At 36.8% G+C, this 18471-nt stretch overlaps 1 protein-coding gene and 1 long non-coding RNA gene across 3 annotated transcripts in view; one reads left to right on the forward strand and one right to left on the reverse strand.

Moving 5' to 3' along the window:
• The window catches only part of LOC101676720 (glycophorin-A), a 33138-nt gene extending 19445 nt beyond the window's left edge, over window positions 1-13693 (forward strand). Inside the window, exons 3-7 of one of the 2 annotated variants that reach the window (XM_004757990.3) lie at window positions 2276-2371; window positions 5420-5458; window positions 7576-7661; window positions 9070-9143; window positions 12270-13693. In XM_004757990.3, the coding sequence (XP_004758047.1) occupies window positions 2276-2371; window positions 5420-5458; window positions 7576-7661; window positions 9070-9129 (281 nt within the window). In that variant the 3' untranslated portion in view covers window positions 9130-9143; window positions 12270-13693. The remainder of the gene's footprint in view (window positions 1-2275; window positions 2372-5419; window positions 5459-7575; window positions 7662-9069; window positions 9144-12269) is intronic. The other variant, XM_004757991.3, reaches the window with a different exon arrangement.
• The window catches only part of LOC106006397, a 155801-nt gene extending 141620 nt beyond the window's left edge, over window positions 1-14181 (reverse strand). The window contains exon 1 of the long non-coding RNA XR_001180423.2: window positions 13963-14181. This is a non-coding gene — a long non-coding RNA (uncharacterized LOC106006397). The remainder of the gene's footprint in view (window positions 1-13962) is intronic.
• Between the last annotated feature and the right edge of the window lie 4290 nt (window positions 14182-18471).

Genomic DNA, 18471 nt, shown 5'->3' on the forward strand with positions numbered 1-18471 from the left:
TCATTGATTCTTAATAAAAAATATTTTTTCCATAATTTTGATTTCAATATTTGTTGAAGCTTAAAATTCCTGTCATCAGATTATTGTTAAAAATGTTTTTTCTTATATTATCTTTTAAAATCATCACACCTGAGTGTTGAAGATGAACCTAGAGATATCTGTAATTTATCATACTATTTAGTTCATTTTGTAGCAATTGTTTAATACATGTAATGAATCAGGTGGTAGAACCAAGTTGAGCAACAAGATGAAAATTGAATTTATAAGAGAAGAGAAAACATTGCAGATAGTTTGGGGACAATGATTCCTGCCTGCACAGGATTCACTGGTAGCTGGTAGAAAGAGGCAGGTCTTGGTACTCAGTCCTTGAGGAGACTGACCAGAAATGTCAACGATATTTTTGAGTTCTTTTCTCCAGGAAATGTTGAGCATTTAGCTGAGGTGACAGTATCTCTGGACAATGTCTCTGGACAGGTGCTTGACCACCTCCTCGTTGTTGTACCTGAGCACAATTTCCTGTCACTAGAATGTCTCAAAGGAATAAGCAGAGATACATGCCCAGAGTTTAGTATGCTGATGGTTATCTAACAATGCATAAAAATAACATAAATGCTCAAAGTCAGAGACTGATGACAAAACTATGGTACACTCATACAGTGGAATACTATACAGCCATTAAAAATCTTGTCATAGAAGAATATTAAAAAACATAGGGTACATGATTGTAGTATATATATTTTAAACACTATGTACATATTTATACATACTTAAACAAAATGATCCTATATTTAGATGCATAGCTAAAAGTTCAGATGACTATATACCATAATGTTTGTTTATTTATTTATTTTTATTGTTTTATGTTTATCACCATACAGTAGGTCATTAGTGTTTGACATAGGGTTCCATGATTTATTGTTTATGCATAACACCCAGTGCTCCATGCAATCCATGCTCTCCTTAATACCCAGCACCAGGCTAACCCACCCCACCACCCCTTCCCCTTATAAAACCCTCAGCCTGTTTCCTGGAGTCCATAGTCTCTCATGGTTCATCTCCCCCTCCAATTTCTCCCCCTTCATTTTTCCCTTTATTTGAGAGAGAGAGATAACGAGAGAGAGAGCATGAGCAGAGGGGAGGGGAGAGGGAGAGGAAGAAGCAGACTCCCTGCTGAGCAGGGAGCCCAACACTGGGGTTATGACCTGAGCTGAAGGAAGACCCTTAAACAACTGAGCCACCCAGGTCCACTGGATTACTTTTGTAATAAAAAAAAAATCCCATTTAATTTATAAGTCTTATAATTCATAAATTTTATACTTATAAAATTTAAAAATATAATTGTTTTGTCATAAAAATAAATTTATAATATATTTAAAGGGATTTTCAAAGGATGTATGAGAATACACATCTTATATACATGTTTGTGTGTTTATATGTTTTTATTCTAAGGAGTAACCATGGCCTACAATTCATTGCATCACTTGGTTATCTGGATCCCCAGCCAGTAATCTTGGACTGGAGCCAGTATTTCCTACAGTTCAATTATAATTCTGAAATGCTACTTTTGAAGGAGAAAAAAAAAGCATGGGTGGGGAACCTTGGAATTGACTCACTCTCTATCCAACAAGAAGAAAATTGAATTTAATCAATGTCTTGGTTTTAATTTTTACCAGGGAAGTAGAATTGTACCAAGGAGGTGGAGAAAGGGAGGCATGTGACAGAACTTTGGTCTTATGTCATCGTCATGAGTCTCTCCCTTTCTTTTTTTTTTTTTTTATTAAATTTTTAAAATATTTTTTATAAACATATAATGTATTTTTATCCCCAGGGGTACAGGTCTGTGAGTCGCCAGGTTTACACACTTCACAGTCCTCCCCATAGTCTCCCTTTCTTTAACATTGACAATTTCGTGAAGTTATGGAACATGACATGCAAAAGCAGCTTCCAGTCTCTCTTCCCTTTATAAGAATGGCAGCAGTAATAACCAACATGTATGTCACATTCTTTATGTGCCAAGTACTCTACTAACATGTGTATGTAAATGTACATATGTGGAAGAAACTACTTTAGTCCTTACAAGGACATTTTGAGGCAGATTTTAGTGCTTTACACAGGAAATTAAGATACACTTTCTTCATCTGTAAGCCCCTGCTATGTAGAAATTCTGGAGCTGCCACTGAGAGGGACATGGGATAAATTTGCCTTGTATGATATGCTCTAGAGTCCACTCAGTCACCTCATTGCTGATCTTCTTCTCAACTTCTGTTTTCTACAGCCTCGACTCCCCCAGTGAAGCCATCACCTAGCCCTCCTAGTATAAGACAAGCCTCTTCAGATTTTACACACCAACCACCCCCAGACAGGAGAAAAAGTATGTTCATTTTTAAATTTTTTTGTAATTCAAGTATAGTTAATGTACACTATGGTATTAGTTTCAGGTATACAATATAATTATCACAAGAAATGTATTCTAGGGGCACCTGGGTGGCTCAGTGGGTTAAAGCCTCTGCCTTTGGTTCAGGTCATGATCCCAGAGTCTTGGGATCGAGCCCCACATCCGCATCTCTGCTCAGCAGGGAGCCTGCTTCCTCCTTTCTCTCTGCATGCCTCTCTGCCTGCTTGTGATCTCTGTCTGTCAGATAAATAAACAAAATCTTTAATATATATATATATATATACTCTTAACCCCCTTCACCTATTTCACTACTGGTGGAAATGCAAGCTGGTGCCACCACTGTGAAAAAGTTTCCTCCAAAAATTAAAAAATAGAAATACCATATGACCCAGTAATTCCACTACTGAATATTTACCAGGAGAGGGTGAAAACACTAATTTGAAAATATATATGCATCCTTATGTTTACTGAAGCATTATTTACAGTAGCCAAGATAAGGAAACCGCCCAAGTGTCCATCCATAGATGGAGGGATAAGGAAGATGTGGTCTGTATGTACAATGGAATGTTACTCAGCCCTAAAAAAAGAATGAAATCTTGCCATTTGCAACAATGTGGATGTATCTACAGGGTATAGTGCTAGGTGAAATAAGTCAGTCAGAGAAAAACAACTATCATATGATTTCACTCATACATGAAATTTAGGAAACAAGGAAAAAAAGAGAGAAACAAGAAAAACCAGGTTTGTTTATATTTTAAAATAGTTACCTTTGGAGTTAATTGTTATGATGCAACTCTATTTTTTTATTTTATTATTTTTTTATTAATTTTTTATTTTTTGCCATTTGCGACAACATGGATGGAACTAGAGCGTATCATGCTTAGCGAAATAAGTCAAGCAGAGAAAGATGCAACTCTATTTAATTGGACCTGTCACTGTGGCAAAACTGTGACCAACACTGAGAAACAACCCTAAGTAGACACCGTCTCTACTCCAGAGGAATTCTCACCTCTGGAATATCTCACAGAAATAATACTGTGGGCTAAAGAAATTAAAACAATCTAGCAGAGTTCATAAATGCTGACTGTGATCATGAAATGGTGGGCCAGATGGAAGGGATCTCATTGTGCAGTGGTGAGGATGGCCTGGAGTCAAACCATGCAGGGATCAGCTATCCTACCTGCTGACCCTGAGTGAAGTTCCCCAAGAGGTTTCTGTCCCCTTCATTTTTGGGTCCATAATTCTCATCTTACAGTATTTCTCTAGAGATCAAATAAGAAGATGTATGCAAAATTGCCTCACCCCAAGCCTATCGTAATATCGTAATACGTAATACCGTAATGACCTAGTAAATGAGAACTCTAAGTCATGCTGGGTACTGAGAGAAGGGCCATTAGGTCAAATTCACTGCCTCTGGCTATTTTTATCAGAAAAAGAGGATAACATCACCAAAGCCAGTTGAAAGTGGAAAGGGAAAGTGTCTCTTGTAGGTGGGTTTAGGCAGGCTACTCCAGATTTTCTTTTTTCCTAAAGATTTTATTTATTTATTTGACAGACAGAGACCACAAGTAGGCAGAGAGGCGGCAGGGGGGGGGGGGTGGTGCCAGGGGAAGCAGGCTCCCTGCTGAGCAGAGAGCCCGATGTGGGGCTCGATTCTGGGGCCCTGAGACCATGACGCAAGCCAAAGGCAGAGGCGCAACCCACTGAGCCACCCAGGTGCCCCAGGCTACTCCAGATTTTTTAAAAAGGCTTAGAAAATACCTTGAGAAGCTGCAGGATCATTAGTTAATAGAAACACGGAGAAAATGCTCTGGGATAAGCGGAAGCAGCAGATTTTAAAAACAGAGACCTGCGAAGGAAAATTAGGCTGAGGGCTGGGAACTAATTATTGGGCTTCTGTGTTCAATGAAACAAACAATCTAATTTTCAAAGTCACTTCAATGTGAAGCCAATTGATGGTGTCCAACTGGAAGGCATTAAAATGTCAAACATAGACAGGCAGCGCTACATGCCCTGAATCCTAGAAATAAAGGCTAGCATTGGGGGCCATTGTAAGTGTTTTCATGCATTACCTAATTTCACCCAAAGAGATAGGTATTATAATCTACATTTGCCTAAGAAATTACCAAAGCACAGAGCAATTAAGGAACTTGTCCAAGGCCACATAACTAGTGAGAGAGATTCCTGTGACTGAAACCCCACCTGTTTCACTTCTGAGCTTGCATACTAACCATAATTCCCACCTGCTATGAAGAAAGAGAGCACAACCCCCAATTAATCTTTAAACATAACCTCTAAAGAATGACCCAATATAACCAAGTCCCTGACGACATGATAACATATGGTGCGATATGTTATTTGTAATAACTAAATTCAAGAAAACGGTAAGGCTGTGGTAGTCTTAGTACTTCGACACATAAAATGGTGTTGGTGACTGCAAAGAAAGTAATGTCATCGTGTTAATACTAGTAGTACCTTAAGCTGCATTGAGGCAGCAATGCTAGAAACTTCTGCAGATAGGGAATCCAGTCCAACTGTTGACAAAAGCTCAGATGAGACACAATAAGGATTTGGATTCAGATGGTGGCTGTGGCCTAAAACTGGAAAATTGATACCTGACATGATCTCTCTTGGGTTTGGGCTGAAACTCATGTGGGGTGATGGCTCATTGGGTCTTCTTTCTTCTCCCCATTTTTTCATATATTTTTAAATGCACTGCTTTTTGTAGACGTCAATAAGTGGTTCTTTCAGTACTTTCTCATACCCTTTCCTTCATTTAAGAAGATGGTTTGCTAATGTCTGATCCATGAATACCTGTTGGGTAGTTGAAAGTAGATAGTGGAATTACTGATGTTAAAACTGACCCATCACCTCAGAAGGTTTACTAGTTAACTGTTTAAAATTGAACAGTAGCTCCCCAAACACAGTTAATAAAAAGAAACCCACTAAACAATAATTCTAATATGGAACTTTAAAGATAGACTCTATGTATTCTGACTTGATTTTGAAATTTTGTGTTTTTAGAAGCAAAGGAACAAATTGTCCACCCTTTCTCTGAACCAGGTATGTTAATACTCAACATAAAATAACAATAATTGCATCTTATATGACACATTGCTAGTTCCAAATGCCGAAGAAAATAAGAAATGCCAATTTTTAACTTTTTAATTTATTTAAAGATTTTATTTGCTTGAGAAAGACAGAGTGTGGGGAGGTGCAGAAGGGAAGGGACAGGAAGAATGAAAGGATCCCAAGCAGACTCCATGTTAACCATGGAGCCCAATGTGGGGTTCCATCTGACCATTCTGAGATCATGACCTGAACTGGAACCAAGAGTCAGAGGCCTAACTGACTGAGCCACCCAGGCACCCCAAGAAGCATCAATTTTTTTTTTAAGATTTTTAAAATTTATTTGACAGAGAGACATGGTGAGAAAGGGAATATAAGCAGGGGGAGTGGGAGAGGGAGAAGCAGGCTTCCCGCTGAGCAGGCAGCCCCATGTGGGGCTCAATTCCAGGACCCTGGGATCACGACCCGAGCTGAAGGCTGATGCTTAACGACTGAGGCTCCCCTGGGCCCCCCAAAAAGCATCAGTTTTTAAAACAGATGATATAAAATTGTAAAGGCAAGCAAAATACGCTCTTTTTAAAATTAAAATATGCATTTCTTATTTTCCTAAATATTTTGGAACTAGCAGTACATAATTTAAACTTTTTTAGCTTTCTAACCAAGCATGGGTACTTGAGAAAAGTCTCATAGGAGCTTATAAAACCATTGAACATCCTTGTTCCCTACTTGTAAAGAAAGCAAGGAGCTTAAAATCATCTGATTACTTGGCACATCTCAGGAATAAATATAAATAAATAAATATTTTTTTTAAGATTTTATTTATTTATTTGACAGAGAGAAATCACAAGTAGACTGAGAGGCAGGCAGAGAGAGAGAGAGGAGGAAGCAGGCTCCCTGCTGAGCAGAGAGCCCGATGCGGGACTCGATCCCAGGACCCTGAGATCATGACCTGAGCCGAAGGCAGCGGCTTAACCCACTGAGCCACCCAGGCGCCCATAAATAAATAAATAAATAAAATTAATTTTCAAATAAATAAATATCTCAATCCTGATTCATTCGGGGCCCTATGCCACCACTTTGGGGCTATCCTCCCAGCCCTCTCTGACTGGAGGACTGTCATCCCCACTTCTTAGGTGCTGCTGTGGATCTGGCATTAGTTGATTTATGTGCTCATTTACTATTCGGCCTTTCTAAGCCTCCCTTCACACTTGGCCTGCATCCATTCTTCATATGAGAAAAACGGATTGTAGAACTGAATCACCAGCTCATGAGTTAAAGCTACACGGACAGGAAGGCTGGGCAACACCTGTGGCAAAAAAAAAACCCTACATTTACTTTTTAAAAAATAAATAATAAATCTTTCAGTTATAAATGAGCCAAATAAATATGCCCTTTTACTTGTATGTCTAGCCTTCAGTTCTATTTACTTCATTTGAAAGTAGAAGTACTCATGAATAGGCAAGACTACCTATAACTTAAATTTCATTTAAGTTTCAATTTCATTGAAACTTAATGAAACTGTTTCATTAAATTGAAACTGTTTCATTCTCAACATGTAAAAGATTTGAGAAATATTTTTAGTATATATAGTAATATACTATATATACATATAGTATATTACTATACTAATTAGTATACATATTTTATATACTAGGGTATATTATATTGAGTTTATTTCCTCCAAAACTGCTGATTCAATGATCTCCCCAATACCCTTTGTACATCAAGACATTATTTTCTCTCATAACTTTGAAACTATGAGTTTGTGGTTTCTTCCATATTGCCGCAGAATGTCCACATGGCTTTTCTCCATAATTATGCCTGTGAGGTCCTGTCCAGAACAATAGGAGTGAGTTGAACTCTGGAGACTTGTCATCATTAGATGTTTGACCTTGGACAAAGATGTTAGTACTCAAAGTTCCAGTCTCCCACATGGTTACTGTGAAAAACCTAATTTTTAAAAATATATAACATACATGAAAGTATAATAATGTATTTTCCATAAAATGGTAAAGTGATATTACCCTGATTTTACCTGTTTCATTTTTAAGTTGATATGTGGTAGTTTATCTCATACTTTTATAATTTTCTGTTCTCTTTTTCTCCCTCAGTGATAATAGGGATTATTTATGCAGTGATGCTTGGTATCATTACAGTTATCCTTGCAATTGCCTTCTGTATTAGCCAACTGACAAAGGTGAGAATCCAGTTTTTAATTTTGCTGTAAGTGCTGGTGTGAGCAACTCTATTCCTTTGAGTTCAGATAAACTCAAAGAGAAACTAAACTGCATAAAACTCCATCTTTTTCAGCCATACACGTAAAAGTCATGGCTATTCTAGTGGATTTTTTTTTGCATATTCCCTATAAAGGAACCCAAAATATAAAACTCTCCCCCAGTTTCTAGTGAAAAATTTTCCAAAGTTTTTGCCTCACTTGATTTAGAATACTTTGATGGATATACATAAAATAGGCAAATTTCCAATTATATATGTACTTTAACTTGTGTTTGCAAAATATTTAAAATAACATGATATATTTACATATGTTTAAAACTTTTGCTCTTTTTCAGTCTCATATTTCCTGGTACATATTCATCAAACCCCACCGACATGTTTTCCAACATGGGTGATTTTTTTCATCACTAAAGCTAATTTTAAATCTATGTGACACAGCATTTCAAAGCACATAACCTTTACTCTAACTTGCTACCTAACATGTTTAAAACAAAATTTTGTGTGTGTGTGTTTCTGATGCCATAATTAGAACTGTAATCCTAGATCGTTAGGTATCTGGTCACCAAAGAACGATACGGTTGAGTTATCGCTCATCCTCTCTTCTTGATCTCTCTTTGTGTTCTCCACACCTTAGCCACTATGTATATTCTCTTAAAAAGGCTTATTTAGAGGGGCAACAACTTTGCAATGACAGGGATATAACAACAACTTCTATTAGGTGACTTCTATAATCGTCTAAACGTATGATGGATTATCATTGCTACATGTAAATGTATCTTTTCTAAAGAATACTTCCTAGTAAAAGTCATTGAGAATGTTTGCTGTGATATGAGGGATGTAGTAAAGCTTGAATGTAAGGTAAGTCCTCTGGTCTGCTATACAAATACTGGGGGAAAATCATCTCCTTGTGTTTGGGTGTATATGGCAAAATGAGTTGTCTTGTCTCTTGGCTGATGATCTAAAATCAGAAAAGTCACTAAAATACTTAGTAAAATTCAGAGAAAATATTCCATTTGTATATAGAAAAATTGGGTCATAATTAGTATGCTAAGAGACCTTACCTCTTTTTAAAAACTTTCCATTTTAACTTTTCATTACAGCAGGGAAATATGAAAGTCAATGTTTGGGGGTAATAATTCATCTATGAAATATCAAATACTATTTGAAAGACAATTACAAGTTGAAATCAGTTTGCAAGTATCTATGAAATTGTGAATTTTTCCAAAAGTAACCTCTACAAAACACATTTTAATCAAGAGAAAACAAACGTTAACCAAAAACAAAAAGATTTGAACTTGAGGCATTTTTCTTTATATGGTCTTAAGTTTTGAAAATTGTGGCATTAATATTTGTCTGATTTTTATTCATAGAAACGTTCACTTCCTGTCCAACATTCGTCCCCAGAAAATGCAGACTTTGAAGTTCTATAGAAACAAGAATCTAGGTTGGTGCTGATATTCTTAATATCGTTTGCCTTTTGGGGAGGGAAATAAATTAGTTACTTCTTTCTGTGTTGGGAGGTTTATGCCCAATTCGTATTCATTTACATTCTATTTCATCAATGTTACCTCTGGAAGATGTTTTTTATGGGAACATTTGTCTTCAGCATAGTGAAATTATCCCTTAGGCACAAAGTTTCTTTTTTATTCTAAAAAAAAACCTAAAACAAATGCTATAAGTAAAAGCAAAAGTTAAGTTCTTTTGTATACTTCCTATTTTCCAAACTGCAAGGGTGTGTGTTTAGGAGACCCTACAGTGGATATAGTTTAATAGCTCCTGATCTACAGCTAGACCTGGCTTTGAATCCATACTCCAACACTTAACTAGCTGTGTAACCGTGAGCAAGCTTCTACTATGGAGATAATGATAGTTAATGTGGAGATCACTTAATATGGACATAATGATAATGTTTCATGAGGATTAAGTGAGCTACAACAAGTAAGCATTTAGAAGAGTTCTTGACCATTGTAAATGCTCATGCCTGTTAGCTGTAATAAGTGATGTAGGCTCCACACCCAAATGACCTTCTCTGCACAAATGGCCAGTTCCTCGGCCCCAGTTTTTACCTCCACCTGCAGGTGCTAAATAGATACACAACACCTGGAAAACTGCAGGTCAGTTTTGTTCACACAGAGCAGTATTAGCCTACATAGTGGTTTTTAAAAAGAATATTCATTTCCAACTTAAGAAAAATAGGAGACTTTTAGGTTAAAACAAATTAGTTCTCTCTTACAGAAAAAAATAAAATGTAAATTCTAACAGTGTTGGAACCTCTGTACCAGCATGAGAGCAATTCCTAAGAATTGCTAAGTAGTGGTTGCTGCCTCAGCTGTTGGTTTAAATACCAAGACAATTCCATTTATTTCATTCATGATGGCCTCTTGTACATTCTTGATGATGAGTATATAGTTCCTGTTAGATGTCACCTGAAGCATAAATCCAAGTGATGTCTATCTTGGCAGATGTCCACCAAGAATGAATCTCTCTCTGTGAGGCTCAAGCAAAAAGGACCTAACCCCCCCTACAAAACTGACTAGGGTTTTTCCATAATTACAAAAACTCATGACAGGGGCACCTGGGTGGCTCAATCAGTTGAGCATCTGACTCTTGGTTTCAGCTCAGGTTATGATCTCAGGATCCTGAAAGCCAGCCCTGCCCGGACTCTGAGCTCAGCGGGAAGTCTGCTTGACATTCTCACTTTCCCCCACCCTCTGCTGTCCCCGTGCTCTCTCTCTCAAATAAATAAATAAAATCTCTTAAAAAATCACGATAGGACTGAAGAACTATAAATTTTTGGATTCTAGTTTTAACCTGGGACTAAGCACCTGTCTTCAAAGGACTTGCTGGGTTTCCTAGAGTTTGGAGTGGCGAAAGAAAGTTTGAAAGATTCACTCCAGCTGCATAACCTATTAGAGCAGGACTTGCCTAATCAAATTATCTTGTGGATTGTCCTGTAAACTTAACTATGATTATTACATAATTCCTTAGTCCCAGGAAGGTCATGCTTTGTAGAGTAAATTCCATATACAAAGTTCTCAGCAAAAAGGATTAGTAAAACCCCATCGGCTGATACTTAAAGTTTGAAGTCGGGCGCAGAACCACTTCATGCACAAGGATACTTTGTTTTAGGACTTGCAGGTAGAGCTAATATCTGTAATTTTTATCTACATAATGCATTATTTTTTTTTTCTTTTTTTATGAACATGTTTTATTTTTATTTTTTAAGGCTTTTAATAAATTTTTTTATTTTTTATAAACATATATTTTTATCCCCAGGGGTACAGGTGATGCATTATTTTTTTTAAAAAAAATGTTCTGATGCTGTTTCTAAACGAAGTGCTTACCACCCAAAACCATGAACATTACCCAAGGCAAGATAAGGCATCTTGGGACAGAAGGACAACATGGCAAATGGCATGGGAGAAGACAGAATATGCTTCAGGGAATTATGTGCATTTCTACATTAGCAAGATGAATGCTTTGGTTCCCAGTTCATGCCTCAAATATATGGAAAAGACAGGGGAAAGTCAGATGAATCAGATTTCAGGCTTTTTTCATTTCCCCATATTGGTGCAAATGAAGTTATTAAGTGTGTCTCAGAAAATTAGTGAAATGGTTATAAAATCTGATCCCATCTCACAGGAAATATTGGGAAATACATAAGAGTTTCTAAAAATACTCTAGTCCTGTTTTTGTAGCATACTGCTGTAAAGAAACATAGAAGTCAAAGACAATAAGAGACAGAGGGACCATGCCCTATAAATGAGAACTGGAAATGTTAGGGGGTAAAGTATTAATTACTTTAACCCCCTGAATTTTCATGTAGTTTTTGCCTGATAGGAAGTGAGAATAGTTGGATCTGAGTTAGCTGTCCTTGGTGGCGGCTCATTTCTCACAGGAGAATGTTTGGGATACACAGTTCCTCTGATACCCCAAAGGAAGAAAACTGTGGAGAACGCTGTTTTCACAAGAGCAAAAGCTCTTCTCACCCCTTTAATGCACTCTCCAGAAGTAACACAAATTCAACTCTGTAGCCAAGAAAGGTTGAGCATCAGGTTTGATGAAAGAGACCAACCCTGCTCCCTTTCCCCATATGTTAGTATCAGAGAGGAATTTAGATGTGAGATGCTGTACAGACTTCTCCTTGCTGATGTCCAAGGAACAAAGTTATTCCCATAGAGATTATAGATGAGGGAGATTGCCTTAGGTTCAGAGACCTATATGTAATTTAACTCACGCATCAGTTGCTGCCTTCCCACTATATTCAGCCCCTATACAAGTTTGGTGTTGGCATCTCATCTCTGTAGAAATTAGGAGCAGAGTAATTATGTTTGTGCCTTATCTAAGGCTTTTAGAATAGATTTTCTAAGAATCCTTTCTTTACATGTTTTTCTCTTATAGTGCTAATCTGAAAGAAAATTCCTTTCATTCAATATTTATAGTTATATTCAAGGACAACTCTGAGAATGTAGAATTCTAAAGTGTATTTTATGCATTAATTTCCTGTTTTGCTTAAATAGAACTGTGACTCATACTATTGCTTTTTTCCCCTCTCTATAATCCTCCACAGAAAAGTAATTCACGAGAATCTGATCCTTAAGCCAAATTTTGGAAGAAGTCAAAGACACAAGACTTCAGTCAAATGAAAAACGAACGTGTGAATTACATACTCCAATATATTGTATACCTTCCTACGCAGTACAACTTGAAGATGAAAATTTCATCATAAGGAGTCCAGTGACTCGATGATGGAAAATGTCTCTACTCATTAACATTACAAAATGAAGAGCAATTATTTCCTTTTATGCATGCTTTTGTATGTTAGTGTTATTTTTATAATTAATTGATTTAGAATTCTGATGCCCAAACTCCAGTTGACTTCGTCTGTAGTTCTTTATGACTTATTCTATTTTATTACAGTTCAGTGATTGTGCTGTCAAATGAAAGGCTTGTAATGTCTGGATGATATTAAGTTCTCATCCCAGAATTCTGAGACTTGTCATTGTTTTAAATATATTAAGGGGACCTGAAATCCTAATATTTCTTTCCACTGCAAGATGGGGTAGTACACTGATGATAATGATATTTTAGTTACACTGATAAGGCTTGTGTTTGGAGATCCCTTACGTACACACGTGCATAAACACATACATTACAGATAACATAGATATAGATGTATAAAATGACATTCACATTCATCCTCTAATGCAAAAATTGACACAAAAAGGTTTTCCCACTTGAAGAGGTGAGATGTTACACATGTGTGAATGACCTATTTCAAGGAATTTGTCTGACAGTCAAGTGTGAACTCTTTTTTTGTTCCACTGGCAGAGTTATTTATATGAGAGGTCATAGAGTCCTGACCTCTTATATAATGACATTTCCTTGCAAACTTAATAATTCTCTAAATGCAGTATAATGAAACTGAGTAACTCTATAAATGCAATAAGAAGGGCAAACTTGACAAGCAGGTGAATATGCTAATAGGTTGTCCTGTATTCTCATTTGAATTCTTTAATCTATCCAGTCCTATTTTCTCTCTAGGAAAGCTTTGAAAATTAGCCTAAATAATCCAAAAGAAATTTCTAGACATTAGACGATTGCTTTGTAACCATAGAGCTATCACTCATTTATAACAAAACTTAAAAAGCAATATAAAAACAGAGAGGTACCCTCCTGTGATTGCCTACTTCCAAATGACTAAAAATCCATGTGGCTTTTTATTGTGTGATAATTAAGTAAATAATATTATGTACATATTTGGGCTCAGCAAGTTCAATTTTTTTAAATAAATTACAAAGTCTAAATTTTAACCTACTTGTTTGTTCTGAGAGGGTTCTTGTGTTAAATTGAAAATAAGGGTGGATTTCTGTTGTTACATATTTTTTAAAGTAGTTTAACCGTATTATTAGGTTAATTTAATCTACTGAATTACTCAAGCACCAAGGCAATTTGAAATGTACTTTTTCAATAAAAACAAAATGTTGAACCAAGTACAGGAGAGTTGGCTTGTCTCTAAAGTAATTTACAAGTCAAAGACAATAGACTAGAGTGGCTGTCCCTTCTCAACAAGAGCAAAAGAACTCAGAGAATAATTAAAGTATGAATTCCTTTAACCTCCTGGAACTCTTCCAGTTAATTTCTCTACACTTCTATCTGTGGACTTTTCACTTTCGCAATTAATGTTTGTAGGAGGAATTTCGTTTACGGTCTTTGTAGTTTAATAATTCAATCAGTCTAAGACTATCATGAAGAAATCTTACCTTGGAGGCTGACATGAACGGTTCATGTTGAATTTCTTAAAATTGAGACCCGAATCAGGGGTGGGAATGAACCTGATAAGAAAATTTGATCCTTCAGTCCATATGTTTGCTTGTGTAGGTGTGAGCAGAGGGTTTCCACGAGGGGAAATGAATGGAGAAAGACGAGAAATTTGTGAAGGAAGAACATGGGGAAGCCGCGGAATGACAAGGTGGAAGGGTTATTTCAGTAAACTCATATGCAGCAATAGATCAACAGCCTTCTGGTTTCTTCTCAGTATTTGTCTTATCAAAGGCAGCACATTTCTCATAGGAAATTCCTAAGAGCCAAATGTCATTCAAACAAAAAGCAATACAAAATTCTACCCAGTATCGTGCACAAGCTTGTCACAGCGTCAGTGGTTATCTATGTAATGAGTATCTCGTGTCCTCAGCTCTGTTCAGCGGGTGTATGTGCACGGGCAGCTTCCCGATAACCCGCTTGCAGTTTTTAGATGGAAACATGTAGTCTGAATCCTCACGTCATTTGTGCATCTTGTTTTGTTGTTGCTGTTATTGTTGTGAATTTTTTTATTGTGTTATGTTAGTCATAAAACAGTACACCGTTAGTTCCTGATGCAGTTTTCCATGACTCATGGTTTGCATATAACCTTTGCTGCTCCATGCAGTCTGTGCCCTCCATGAGACCCAGCACCAGGCTCACCCATCCCTCCCTACCTCCTCCTTTCTAAAACCCGCAGTCTGTTTCCCCGGAGTCCATAGTCTTCTGCTACATTTGCTATGATCTGAATTCTATCCCCTACTTAACTGTGAGTCCTTGGGTGCAGGGACTTTAATTCATTTTTGTGATTCCTGTGAGGCTTCACAAAACCTGCTCTTATTTCAGGATGCTTTTCTTAATATTTAAAATGACATTATTCCTAGTGCTACAAAGGCTTCATCTGGCATGGTATGGAAAGAGAATCGATTTTGGATCCATAGTTCGAACCCTTGCTTGTTTATTCACGCAACTTCAATTTCCTTATCTGCAATGTGAGGGTAAGACTAACTGTCTTGCAAAAACGTCTTGACATTGGTGTGAAAATGAGGTATGGAGGGCATGCCCAGCACCCAGGAGGTGCTCAATAAATGGCAGCTCTGATTAACATCATCTGTGACGAACTCTTCCTTACTCGCTACCAGCAAGGCAGCATTGAGTTCCATAGCCAATGCACTTTAAATGCCCTGTGGAAATATTTAGCCTTTGAAGGCTGTTCCCACCTTTCTTTTTGCCATATCATTTTTTGTTGGACAAAACAGGAAAGTCAGTATTTCTTTTGTCGCTGGAATATGACAATATGCGTTTTTCACTGAGTAGACGTACGAAACGAAATCCGTTGCCTTTTAGATTTCAGTTGTCATCAGTAGCTTTAAAATGTTACTTGAGAGTAAATTGAAAAGGTAAGTTTGTTTTGAAGACAATAGGTTTAGAAATATAGGTTCTCAGTGATAAAGGAAGTAATTACTAATTTTCATCATTTTTAAAATGTCCAACAAACTCACTCACTCAGTGTAGGTTTTGTAATTGGGGGGTGGGGAAAGCCTTCCCTACTTGTACATCTGACTTGCTTTCTTTCTTTTCTTAGAGAATTGGTTGGAAAGCATATGAAGATTCAGAGTGTTATGAAAAACATTTTTGCCATTTGTGCTTAACAGCTAATAATGGAACCAACCTACAATTTAAATATTGTGTAACTTCAAGTGTCAGTTACAGTGTATATAATTTACCAGATAAAAATTTCCTCAAAGTAAGAAGTCAAAAATTTTGGATATTAAACAACTATTAAACTGACAGAAGCATAGCCATTCTTTTTGGAATAACTGATTCTACTGACTTTTAATCCCAGAAAGTTTTGATCATGTTGACACATTCTCTTTGCAACTAATAAATCATTGAACACTACAACAAAAACTTATGATGTACTATATACTGGCTAACTGAACATTTAAAAAAGACACATTCTCTTCAAAAAGAGAATTCTCTTTTCTAATTCTGGGTGCTTTCTGGATTCATAAACCTTCCTAAACTGTCTCATCTCCTTAAGTGACCTTGTTGTGATTATAACAATGATTTGTTTCATTTTGCTACCTACATAAATGTGAACATTGGCAGTATATGTCTTTTTTTATATGTTTTAGATTTTAAAGTTTCAGCAGAAACAAGTTTGAATTTTTTTCCTTTTTATTACCATAGCACCATAGTACAATTACGCATTCAAGAAATATTTTGCCATTTAAATTTATTTTAAACACAGGCTTCATGGATAATGATATGTTAATATTTATTGAGCATTTACCATGTGCCAGACACTATTTTAAATGCTTAGTGTGATCTTTACAAAACCCCTGAGCTAGGTACAAGTTTATTCTTGCAAACGTAGAAAATAGTATGTTTACTCCCAACCACCACAACAAAAATAAACATGCATAAGTTAATAAGTTCAGAAAAAATGTACAGTAATATTCAGTAGTTTCTTTTTTCTTGTTGTTAAGGGGAACTAATTTAATATGAAATGGTACCAACGTTGCAGGATCCTGTTGAATATCTCGAAGCTAGAGCTCTCTGTTAAAATTGAACACCAGCAACATCTTGGCATTGCACCATTGTCCATATCTCATGAAACACATTTGTGGGTGTGCTCGATATGTGCTGTGACTTGGCAAAAATCGTCCTTGAAAATTGAAGGATAAATGTTCAAATAAAGTGCAAAACAGAAAAATTCATCAATAGAATAACTTGGTCTGTACACTTTAAAAGGAAAGTGATCTTATTTTCTTTAATATGCTGTTGACTTAAAAACTATTTTCTCGTATTAAGACATGTATTAGTTTGATGCAATGTTAGGAGCAAGTATATATATGATCTTCCATGAGCTCAACTTATTTCACATCACTTAAATCCTTGTTTGAAAGAATCAGGCTACTTCTTCCTCTTAGAGACCTAAGGAATAGCAGTGTTGGCCCAACAACAGAAGGCAAAAAATCATGCATCTGTTTCCCCCTCACACTAAGTCTTCTAGAAGATAGTGTTTATTCCCAGATATCTGATAGCCACCCCATTCAGCAGTGGTCGTGCTTCCCACAGGGGCTTATACAGAAAACCCAAAAGGAAAGCAAAAGAAGCTGTCATCTCTCTCACCGGAACCTTTGGAACAAAAGGTACAGGAGTTATATTGCCCATTTCCCCTGACATATAACAGTTCTTTTCCACTTTTAAAGCTCTATGTAATGATACACAGTCTTCTATGTAATGATAACCATGTCATAATTTTTTAAAAAATCTTTAATTATAATTTGCTTTGATCTCCTCACCTCAGGGTTATTACAAAGGTTCCCATATATGGGTGTCCAAGTTCCCAGCAGTCCCCCCTTATTCTTGTTTAATACAGCTCTATTGCATGACCTCTCGTATCATGTGGTTTACTCTCCTCTTACTTGCAGCGTGTACTGTGAGAGTCTCAAGGGCAATACACAGGATCTTCACATCATGGCTCCTCCCCTGAGCTCAGAACAGAGCCTACCACAATGACTCATTATTACTTATATTTCTAGTAACTCTTCTTGAAATCAAAACTTGGATAGACCAAGTGGTGCCTGCGTGGCTTACTTGCTTAAACATCTGATTCTTGATGTCAGCTCCGGTCATCTTAGATTGAACCCTGTCTCTCTCTCCCTCTGTCCCTCCCCTGCGCAACGCATGTTTTCTCTCTTTCCCTCTCAAAAAAAAAAAAAAAAAAAATTGAAAGCAAAATCTAGAGTAGACCAAGAGTTCCTTTTTTTTCTTTTTTCTCAAGTTTTCTGCAGACATACTTGGAAATGAGAATAATACTGTGTTTCCTGGTAGTTTGAAAAAGTTTCTTCAAGTGACAAATACCTGATTTTTGGATTTATAAGAATGACTTTTCCCACAATTCCTCTACTAGGATTGGAAAATGGACTTGAATCCTAACTCTTCCGTCTGGTTGCTGACCACTTGGATAGCCCTCTTCCCGTGAGAGATACTTCTCTGTATCCTCAGGACCTGATGTGGTTGTGATTCTAAACCTAATCAGGTTATCCGTTGCCCTCCATCTGAGTCTGAGTATTGTCAATGCCTGAACTTCCTGTTACATTATCTCACCCACTAGAATGTATGTGGTTTTAATTAGAGCAATTTAAGACCCCAAACATAATGATGTTAATACATAGGAAGTTAATTTTTCTGTTCAAGTAATGGTACAGAAATATTGCAGGTCTGTGGGGAACAGAGATTATCCTTCACATAGTCATTCATGGACCTAAGCTGATGGCATCTTTGCCATCGTCAAAATCGGTTTCCAAATTTCCCTTGAAATTACCATTCCAGAAGAGGGAAATAATAAGTAGGAGCACATATGGGATGTTTAATCCACCCCTCCCATGAATTAAGAACCGAAAGGAAGGGATGGGGAATGGCTGCTTCTCGACTCATATTCAATTCTCTACTATTCAGTC

The sequence above is a fragment of the Mustela putorius genome, unplaced genomic scaffold (genome assembly GCF_011764305.1).
Source record: "Mustela putorius furo isolate JIRA1106 unplaced genomic scaffold, ASM1176430v1.1 tig00000242_pilon_pilon_pilon, whole genome shotgun sequence".
Lineage (NCBI taxonomy): Eukaryota > Metazoa > Chordata > Mammalia > Carnivora > Mustelidae > Mustela > Mustela putorius.